Below are 10,994 nucleotides of genomic sequence, written 5' to 3'. Positions count from 1 at the left end.
TTGCAACACACATAAAGGATCTTTATTGTGCAATCAGCATGGCTCATTCTGAACTCTGTATCCATCCTAACTAACATAAATAGAGGCTTTTGGCACACATTAGCATCACTTTGTTTTTCAAAATGTTGGTGCCCTGAAACGCTCTCCTTCACTAAAGGGGGAGATTACACACGCTCCTGTTTTCTGATTAACATACATTATACATAGTTTTATATAGGCAGTGTACGTATATATATATATATATTTATATATATATAATTTCTATTTGTGTGGTAGCATTGGACATATACAAAATATACACACATATACATGACCATTTTGTATCCAGGATCCTATGGCACAGATCAGCATTCACTGGACTCAAAACAATTTTCAGAGGCATGATTCATTCTCAGGTGGTCCCTTTACAAGGGAATTCAAGGCACAGGAATATTCTCACATCCCCCTCATATGTTAATGCAGAGTCCAAACTATACTGTTGACACTCCATATGTTGGTAGGACTATGAGGTGGGTTTGGATGGTGCAAAATAGTTCACTTCATTGGTGTCATTGCCCCCATCCTATCAGCTCAGCAGTGGACACAGACATTTCAATGGGTCTGGACAGGAAGGCATTACTGCAAGGAGCATCCCTAAGTGAGGTGGTGAGGGGAAACGTCCACTGGTAGCAGCCATGCCAGTTTGGCCACAGCTCTCTCTGCAGCCAGATGCAATCAGTGTGACCCTTCTGAAGGACAATGGAGTTGCATCAGTTCTCACCAGCTAAGAATCTGAGATTGGGGTTTTGCCTCTTGGTATTTTTTGCAGGTGACTTTCCAACCCAGGGGAGTGGAGACCCAGGGACAAAACAGAGGGAATCAGTGCATAAGGCCTGGAATAAAATTAAACCAATGTCTTCCAGAACCTCTGTTCTGAGGCCATGGGATATCCCAGGAGGGGAAGTCATATACATTAGTATTCAACCACCCCATCAGGGCTGGCCCAGGGCTGAAACAACTGCACATGTTCACCCCACCAGCTCATCAGTGGAGTAAGAGGTGAACTAATAAATGAGGCCTGAATCCACAGCATTTCAGGAGCCCCTTCCATCAGTACAATGAGGCTGAAAGCCAGACAGTGCTGCACTGTCCTTGCAGTGAACCTGCTCCTCAGCCTCCTCCTCCTCCATGCCTGTTCTCAGAAAGCAGGATACAGAGCCCTGCTTAGCTGGCTCTGAAATGAAACAAGCAAAATTGTTGCATAGATACTATCTCTTACAATCACATCTACTACTTGAAACTCCAAAGGCAATGTCCTTACTGCAGAATAAGCTTAGGTGAATGCTTTCCCCCGAATGCAGAGTGGTCCCAGAGCTGGCCTGGTCTGGGAGCCTGGGGTACAGCTCCCACTCCACTTTCTCTGCACCTAGTATCCCCCCACCCCTCACCGCCTCCCCTTTGGTTTTGCAGTGAGGACACCATGCTGAATCACTGGTACCCTTCAAGGACTTCCCACATTTCTCTGTCTGACCAAACCTACAAGGAAAGAATCACAGAATGACTCAGCTTTCCTGCGTGGCAAAGGACCATGGCATGTGTCCCAATCAGTCCCAGAGAGATAGCTAAGTAAGTGTGGCAGCAGGTCCTAGCGAGATAGCCAGGTGATTGTGGCAACAGGCAAGACACAGGAATGGGGTAGGGTGGCTGGTCACTTCTGGAACATAGCCAACTGGGTACTTGTCCCTGGGTGCGGATGACCCAAGTTAACTCTGCAGCGATGACTTATCCTAAACATGGGGCCCAAGTCTAGCTTTAGCCTGACAAAAGGCAGGCTTCAGGACAGGAGGTTGCATGGCAGGGAAGGGTGACAAAAGGTGTGAAGGGACAGTCTAGAGTTTCACCAAGGCATGGATTGAGATTATCCTACTGCACGCAGCCACCCTGCAGAGAAAATTACATTAGGAAACCAACAGCAGTGACAGAGCTACAACAGTGGAGACTGAGGCCATAATCAACAGATGTAGCACACCTGGAATGCTTCACAATGTCCAGGACTGTACATACAGGCACTGAAGAATTTAGCCGCAGCACACCCCAGCCAGCTGATGTACCATGACATTATAAAACAGGGAGCAGGGCCAAGGTCATAGAAGGAATCAGTGGCATAGATGGAAACAGAGCACAAGATGTTCAAGCGCTAGTACCAGTAGTTTCTAATGACGAGACCTCTGTCCCCTCCACTACATTATTTGACTCCTTCTTCTAGCTCCTCTGAGGTGCAGATATGCAGCAGACCCAGCCACCAGCTTTCCTCTCTACCATGAAAATTCAATCATCCAAAAATCTCTCTCTACATGTGTACCCCTCTCTGGGAGCATTCAGACTCCCTGGCCAGGTGCTACTAGGGCAGCTTTTGTCTTGTGCTAATGATTAAAGGAGTGCCCCCCCTGGCCACATCTCTGTAGGAAACATCATTGATGCTGGCACTGATCCTTGATCATTGATGCTGGCACAAAAGATGTCTAACTAGGAATCACGCTGGCCAGGACACAATGGCAGCCCCTTACTGCGCAATGCAGCAGCTTGCAGGCAGCTTCATCTTTGGCCTGGAGCTGAAGTCCACAGAAACTGCTTATCACATTGTGCAAAAGATAGTGCCGTACTGGGACCTGTGGTGTCTAAGAGCTAAGCCTGCATATTGAAGATGAGAGTGCCTGCAGGTTGCACTGCACAAGGCAGGAAGTGGCACAATGGCTGCCCCTGGCCTCCTGTCTTTCCTTCTGCTCCATGTAGGAGCCACTAGCGCCAAAAGAGACAAGTTGTGGCTCCAGGCCTGCATAGTGCCCTGGTCCTTCCATGCTGCCCAGGTTCCCTTGCACAGAGTGGGCAGTATGCTCCTGCCAGTTCTGCTGAGCTGCCCCCCTGAGGATAGTCCGCATGCTTCCCCCAGACCCCAGGGCAGCTACTCAAAGGACAGGAGGTCTGGGTGGGGTCCCTCATTTTCCAGGCCAGAGGTCTGTGCCTCAGGCTGGCCGTTGCCCTCGTGGGGCTGGTACTCATGCAGGTGGTTGGCAGGAGTGAGGCTAAGTCTGAGGGAAGGTTTCTCTGGGCAGGGAGGAGAGGCTGCTATTTTGTCAGCAGCCTTCAATTTGCCCTCCAGGTTATCCTTGTAGATGAGGTCAGGCACAGGGAAGGCGCCATTGTGGTTGGGCTCATCTCCATTTTGCACTACTCTGCCAGGGTCGCTCTGCTCAGCATTGCCCTCTGGCTGAGGCACATCCCATGCCACCTTCCACTCCTCCACGTGGGCTGCTTGGTCGAGATACTCTTGGCTTTGCTCAGGTGCTGTTTTCACGGTGCCATCCAGGCTGCTCACAACTGGCTGGGTGGAAATAAGCATGTCCTGGGGGGTCTTGAGAGCCCGGGGAGTGCGCTTCTTGGTCACAGGGGGAGGTGGGTCAAGGCGGGGAAAGGCTTCCAGCAGCACAAGCCTGTAAGCACAATGAACCATCAGTGAGCATCTCTCCCACTTCAACCTGCCCCAAAGCCCCTCCAAAAGGAAGCACCAGTCAGCAGCAAAATGCAGGCATATCATACTGTCATGCGGCACCCAACAGGTACTTGGGACAGGGCTGAAGCAGAATACGATGCCTGAGTGATGCTGCAAAGAGTGCATGAAATGCAGTTTCTCAGTGGAATTTGGCACCCCATCCTGAAAGGGCTTTGGGATATTTAATAAGGGCAGGGTTTTGGCTTGATGCCTTATTAAAAAGTCCAAACATCCCCCACAGCACAATGCCCCTGCTCCCACCGCAAAGGGGCTCTGCCTTGATTTGAATGGGCAGAGGTGCTGTTGTCCCAGCCACAACATTCACTGTGGCATCTCTCAGCTGAAGGCTGAGCCAGCACACTCTCGTGAGGACAGACAGAGTCTGTGGCCCCGCTGCAGTATCAAGACACCTCATCAGCCAAGTGCTATGACACGGAAAGGATTGCCCAATGGTTAGGGTACCAGCTTAGGGTAGGCAGTTCCATTTACTACCTTGCCACTGACTCCCTGCACAACTTTGGGCAGGTCAGTCAGCCTCTGCCTGTCTCAGCTCCCCTCAAGCTGGGAGGGAGAATAACACTGCCCTGTTTCACAGCTCTGCCACAGACTGCACAGAGTGATGGTGCTGAGTACCAAGGTAGAAACAACTCTTGCAGCAGTCTCAGTCTAAAGATGAGGCCTAAAGGGAGAGGACTTGTACCTGTCCTCAGAGAGTTCCAGCCATGTGCTGTGCTTGGAGCAACATACTTGCAGTTCCCTTTCTTAAGGGACATTTCTTCCCTGATTCAATGCATCCTGCCATGTGTTGAGGCACTGTCCCTGAGCATGGCCCTCCAGGGAATCTCTGCTGAGCTGGGCACTAACTGTGCCCGAGCAGCTTGCAGCAGAAGCACTCCCTGGCAGTCTTTCTGTAGCCTTAACTACTCTAGCAAGTGGAGCAGCTGGGCAGATGGGGCCAGGAGAAGCTGAAGCAGGAGAGGGCAGACACCTGGGACATAGGGGTGAAATGCAGGGTGAGGAGGAGTGGAACATTGGGCTAGTTTACATGGGAACTCTTAGGAAAGCTCAGCTGAATTAACGTTTACAGTGGATTAGCTAAACTGCATTAAACAGTGTGTGGACACGGGATATGTTTACACTGTGGTGGCAGCATGCCTTAGCCAGGACACGACTGATCACACCTACCCCCTTCAAATGCTCTAAACCCAGAAATACATACTGTGCTTATTAGCAGCTGCAGGAATTGTATTCCTGTGTTTGAAATGTGTGCAGGAATGGATAGGCTGGGTAGGCTTAGAAACAATCCAGCCAGGCCATGTCATGGTGGTAGACATACCCTACAATTCCAAACGGAAGCGGTCTTAAATCAGTGATTTTTCAACTGGGGTGCTGCAGTGCACTGGGGTGCCATGAGATCCTTTTATGGGTTCTGTGCAATATTAGCACTGTTAGGTGTACAAACACCGACACATGATTCACAAAATAAACCCAGAGATTTCAAATAGGAATCCAGGATGTCAAAAACATTCAGACCTGTTGTGATCTCTCTCAGTTTTTTGCAAGAGAAGAATTGTCCTATTATTTTTACAGAGTCTCAAAAACAAGTGAAAGCTTAGAGCTGGCATTTTCCAAGGGGTGTCTTATGCCAAAAAAGGTTCAGAATTCCTGATGTAAATCAGGTGCAGGAGACCCTTGCTCAACCAAACTGCAAGGAGCCCTCCCCTGTTCATCTATATGGAGTGTTCGTGTATATGAGACGTCTGGAATAAAGAATAGCACCTAAAGGTCAAAGGGAAAAAAAAGAAATAAGACCACAGCACCTCAATCCAGCAACATTATAACTACATTGTTATACAACCTAGCACAGGAAAGGATTCAGCTCTACCTGCATATACTCAGACACTGCACAATCTGTGGCCATTTGCTTTCTTGTATTCCTCATCAACAGGCTGGGAATTCCTCTAATTGGAGTGGTCATATAAATGGGGAACAGACAAACAAGGGCCTACTGGCTTTTACTTCACTTCCAGGCCAAATTTATTAGTAATTCAGAATAAAAGAATCTACAAAAGTGATTTTATGTAGTTTCATTACTTCACTTCCAAGTCATACCTGGAGTTAATCCAGATTAATTTTTTCCTGAGCATTCCTGTGTGCAGACAAGGCTGGGGGAGCAGGAGAGGGCTTGGGCAGGTGGGAAATTGTGTAGTGCATTACAGGCCAACTGAAGTGACGGCTGTTCCCTGGCAGGGTGGCTGTATAACATGGCCCTGTAGTAACATCATTCACCATGGCCTTTGAGGGTCAGCAGACACAAGGACAGCAGCACCCGCAGAGGAAACTTACCCTTCCTCGTGAGCCTCGTCCTCCAGCTGGGCGTGCATCCCGCCTGCTAGCACGGCCCCCACGTTGGCATTGATCTTCGTCATGCCCACGTCTCCGAAGCTGGTAGGCTCCTTTCTGCGGAGGAAGTCATTCACCTTCGCCCCCACGGCCTTGCTCAGGTTCCTGAGGTGCTGGCTCCCTCCCACTCGCAGTCCGGCCCCGCTGGGCTCGGCAGCTGTAGGTTGGGCTGGCTGAGGCATGGGAGATGCTTTGGAGATGGACTTGCTGTGCTGCAGCTTTGGTGTGGGGGCGGTATTGGAATTCTCAAACATGCTTTGGTCAACTGGAAGAGAAGAGCAGAGGCAGTGGTATGAGTGGGGCCACTGGGTTGAGCAGGGCCACTGGTTTGAGTGGAAGCATTAGACTGGGTCATCCAGCACAGGCCAACGCACCCAAGAGGGAGCACTAGCTGGGCAGAAGTACCGGGAGGAGCTGGAGCCCTGGCTGGGTGAACAATAGTACTGTGTTTCTTTTTTGGTATCTGCTGAATAGGTTCAAGGCTAATTACTGCCCTGAGAAAAGGGCTCTCAGGGCCAGAGGAGGAGAGTGCTCCAGAACCTGATGGATGACACTCTCTCTAGCAGTAGTTTCACTTCTGTAAGCCCTGTGCTGGGTCTGTACCTGCATCTCAGGTCTGCCTGAGCAAAGCACGCCAGCTTGTATCAGGCAGCTGAAAGATAGATACCTTGGGGACAGGGCAGCACCAATACAGCTCCCTCTAACCACTGCCAGGCTTCTCTTTTGAACAGGGCACTTGGGGCAAGGCCAGGGCTGAGAAGGCTCCCCAGCACCCAGGGTTAAGGACAAAGACCCTCCTGGGGCTTCTGGTTTGTCCCCAGTGATGCAAAATGGCTGTCTTTGGCCCCATCCCTGCCAGGCAGCCTCCCTGCCTGTGGCATTCAGGCACACACACAAAAACCAACAGACCAGGGCAGCCCTTCCATTCCCTGGACTTGCCAGCTACCAGCTGCTCTCACTCATACCCTCTGTTAACCCTCTTGGAGGTGCTCAGCCCAAGCTGCCTCACAGGAGCCCCCAGTAGGCTCAGCCTCCCTGTGCCAGCCCTGTGCCCGTGCTAGCAGTGTATGCAAACCACTCGTAAACCTCTGGTGGGGTGGATGCAGCCTCCTCTGAGAGGTGCTGCAGGAGCAGAGGGCAGAGAAGCGGCCCCAGTGCCCCCATCTTTGCAGACGGAGAATGGGCCGTCAAACAGAGCAGGCCCACCAGGGGGCAGCATGAGAGCAATGCATGCAGGCAGCCCCTACCTTGGGACGCCTGGGAAGGGGACCACGCAGAGCATCTGGCAAGATCAGGGGGAAGAGGGAAGGGTGAAAGCAGAGGAGAGACCCATGCTCGCTCTGGCACAGAAAAACAGGTGCAGGATGCATCTCTTACCTGACACCAGAAAGGGCTCGGAAAGCAGATTGCAAATAAACAAACAGGAGAAAAAGAGAAAGATGATTTGCAGGGTAGACAGCTGCAAACATGGGGTGGAGGTCCTTTTTCTCCCCTCATGGGCTTCCCCAGTGACAAACCCCCATGGGACCCTGAGCTCCTCACCCCAAACCAACCGCAGCTGTGTGCACCACTGACATTGCTGCCTGGGACCTCACACACAAGTGGCCTGGGGAGCCCAGCTGTCTTCAGGAGTGAGGGAATATCTCTGCAATATGGCCAATCTGTGGGACCCTAGAGTTGCCTCCTGCAGCCATGTCTCAGCTCTCCAGCTGTTCAGGCAGTGAGACAGACCAGACAGTCAATCCCAGCATGCTTCCTACAGTCCAGGGTGCAGCGAGGCATTAGGCTCCGGTTGTGACATTGCCCACAGTCCGATCTCTGCACTGTTTCTCCCCAGCTAATGCTCTGCTCCCCAAAGCCCCACTTCAGCAAAAGCATCTCAGCCCACCCACAATAAACCTTTTCTCACAAGCTGTGGCCAAAAGCCAAGCCCACCTGAGCAAACCACACCAGTTTCATTTAAGCTGTGACTGAAACCAGTGCAAGTCCCCATGTAAATACTGTAATTTGGGTTTAGGAGGAGCTTGTTTCAGCTTGGTATGAACTGCTTCACAGTGAACTCAACTAAATTGCTAGAGATTTAGCTTAGCAACCGAGAGGCAGAGAGGGGAGATGATTGCTGTCTATAAATACATCAGTGGGGTAAACAAACCAGGAGAGACAAATGCTATTTAAGCTAAAAGGCAATGCTGGCACAAGCACACATGGGTATAAACTGTCCCTGAATAGATTTAAGATGAGAATTAGCAGGTTTCTAACCATAAGAGCAGCAAGGTTCTGGCTCAGCCTCTCAATAGGAATAGTGGGGTCCAAAATCCTAATTGCCTTTGAGACCTATAGCTGGGTATGTTTGCAAACAAGATTGACTTTGCCACTTGGATGCAGCTGCTCATCACAGTAAGGGTTGATAACTTCAGAGGTCTCTTGCAGTCCTCTGCCCCTAAGAGAGCTTGGTTGAAATCAGAACCTCTGCCCATAGCTGGTCACGCCAGCACAAATTCATGCTGGATGCTACACCAGCAACCTCCACATGGAGATGAGCCAGGAGTGGAGGGGCAGAACGTCTCTGGGAATTAGCTACAGAATCCATCACGCACTCAGCTCCGGCAGAGGGTGGTTGAAAGATGTTTTACATTGCTATTTGGTAGAGATCAGCAGACGCAGGGACCAGATCTTTATGTTGCAACTAGCTTGAGGGCAGCCTGACAAAGACCTATGATTGGCAACTGCTCTCTGGCTCTTCCTTTCCCAGGCTCCCTCACTGTGAGGCTGCCTTGGAGAGAAAGGACTGCGGAGCAAGCATCAGATTTCCTTTATTTGCTCCATGGCTGTCACCAGCATCACCCCTGCCAACAGCCTCATTCAAACATTTTCCATTTGTAGGGGAGGCCAAGCAATCCTTGAAGTGCCACTGCCGCTTTCGGAGTTACCCGGCAAGAACTTGTAAATACTCATCCACACAGCTCCACGCAGCCCTGTCACCAGCCACAGGGCTGCTGCTGTAGCTCCCCCAGTCCTAAGACTCCGCTCCACATCCCATTATTGAGCACTGCCAGGCTGGGAAAGGCCCAGTGCCATACCTGCAGCTCTGCCAGCTGCCTCGCTAGAAAGCCTCCCTCCCACCTTTGAGCAGCTGACCCCAAGGTTCCCAGTCAGAATGCTCCGGGCTCTGGGGTTGGCCCGCAGTGTTCAACCCCATGTCCTGGGTCAGACTGTTTTGGCTGGTAAAGATGGCAACCATGTCACAGGCCTGTATGGGGGTGGCAGTCAACCTCCTGCTCCTTCCCCCATAAACACTAACTCAGAGAACAAACTGGGAGGAGGAGCTGTATGGATAAGCTACTCAAGGAACTATAGTTGTTAGCAAGGCACCTTTCCACCTTCCTTTGAGGGCTGGCATTGTGCAGCTGAGAAACTAGAGTTAATCAAAGGTGATGGAGCTCAGTTAGAACCCCAGGTATTCACCCTGCATCTCTCAGAGATAAAGGCACTTCAGAGACATGCTGCATATGTCTCTTTGGCACTGGCAGAACATGCTCTGAGACTTCCAAGCCCTGCAAACCCATAACACTTAAATAACCCCAGAACAGAGATCTGCTTCACACTGACAGTTACCATTGAATGATCTAAATTAGGGGCTGGCAACCTGCAGCCTGGATCCAGCCCATGAAGCCACTGGGGCTTCAGTGGCATTCAACAACAGGGGACTTCAGCTGGGTGTGCTCTTCCTGTACTGCCACAGGAAGAAGTGCTGGCTGCAGATGGGTCAGAGCACCTGCCCCCCCTTCTCTGACCCATTTTGGCCCACAGCAAGAAAAAGTTGCCTACTGGTGACCTAAATGATTTGGCACCAGGGTTAGGTCAAAGCTTAGACCAATTAATCTTAACCAGGGTGCCACGGCACCCTGGGGTGCTGTGAGATCCTTTGAAGAGTGCTACAGAGATAAGCAGATAAGTGCAGGTTTGGACTCTTTGCCTAGCTACTTCCCCACCCCGCTGCCTGCACCCCTGCAAGGAAGTAAATCCTGTAAAAAATAAATTAGTTTATAAAATGAGGTACTGCACGATTCACAAAAATGATGGAGAGGTACCCTGAGTCTGGCAAGGGACACCTTGAGTCTAAAAGGGTTGAGAACCACTGGCTTAGACAGAGAGGAGAGTTAAGAGCTTCTATGATAAGGACTTTACAGTCTCGTATATAAGCAACAACGAGTTGACGGAAGTGCTGAGAGGTTGATAGAGCCTTACAGGGCTACGTCAGAAGGAGGTTTGTCAACAGTGTGGAGTGTAGGTGAAGATACCTGTGGCTGTGGAACAGCTGGTATGGAAGGCCAGGACTTAAAGTTGGTTCAACTGTTCTTGCTGACCACAAAGCCTTGGAGGTGCTGAGCCAGATTTGCAGAAATGGGCATCCAAAAGTCAGGCCCTGACTCCAGAGGGAGGTTCTGGGTACTCAGTGTTTTGCTAAGCCTGGTGGCTTATTTAGGGGCCTGAAAAATGGACTTTGCATCCTATTTGTGAACTCCTTATAGAGGCTAATGACACGAAGCTATCTGTGCCTGAGCCAGGTACATGCGCAAGGATGAGCCTGAATGCAGGAGTACTGTGTGGGTGGGACAATGAGCTGCTTAGTCCTCCAGATGTTCCTCCACTGGCAGCTTTCTCCATGACCTGGCATATGACCAAGCCATAGAAAGTACTCTTGCCTCCAAGCATATTCCAAGACAAAGACAATACCCCATAGACTGCTTTAGAGACAAGGCCAGACTGTGGGATGCTGGCAGCATGTCACAATGAACCACAGAACACTGCCCTCCCCACACAGGACAGTCACCGCGTATGCCATAACATGGGAGCAATCTCGTCCCCGCTCCCTTCTCCAGACACACTCATTGCTAATACCTGGGACTGTGCAATGTTCCCCTTAGACCACAATATGTCTGAGTTCAGAAAGCACACTGTCTGCTGAGGGAATCTTACCTGACCTCCACAGGTCTGGAGCACCTGCTGCAAAATCTGGACTTATTTAAGCAAACACTAAGGCTCCAGGTGAGTGATCCAC

At 50.7% G+C, this 10,994-nt stretch overlaps 1 protein-coding gene across 4 annotated transcripts in view; it reads right to left on the bottom strand.

Moving 5' to 3' along the window:
* Window positions 1-10,994, bottom strand: part of NOS1AP (nitric oxide synthase 1 adaptor protein) — a 210,453-nt gene continuing 199,459 nt past the window's right edge. For 3 of the 4 annotated variants that reach the window (XM_019501996.1, XM_019501997.1, XM_019501998.1), the window contains exons 11-12: window positions 5,876-6,197; window positions 1-3,470 (exon numbers count right to left, since the gene is read on the bottom strand). In XM_019501996.1, the coding sequence (XP_019357541.1) occupies window positions 2,942-3,470; window positions 5,876-6,197 (851 nt within the window). In that variant the 3' untranslated portion in view covers window positions 1-2,941. Of the gene's footprint in view, window positions 3,471-5,875; window positions 6,198-7,309; window positions 8,939-10,994 lie in introns of those variants that run through there. The other variant, XM_019501999.1, reaches the window with a different exon arrangement.

The sequence above is a fragment of the Gavialis gangeticus genome, unplaced genomic scaffold (genome assembly GCF_001723915.1).
Source record: "Gavialis gangeticus isolate Ggan-Ray unplaced genomic scaffold, GavGan_comp1, whole genome shotgun sequence".
NCBI lineage: Eukaryota > Metazoa > Chordata > Crocodylia > Gavialidae > Gavialis > Gavialis gangeticus.
This window is presented reverse-complemented; position numbering and strand designations above follow the sequence as displayed.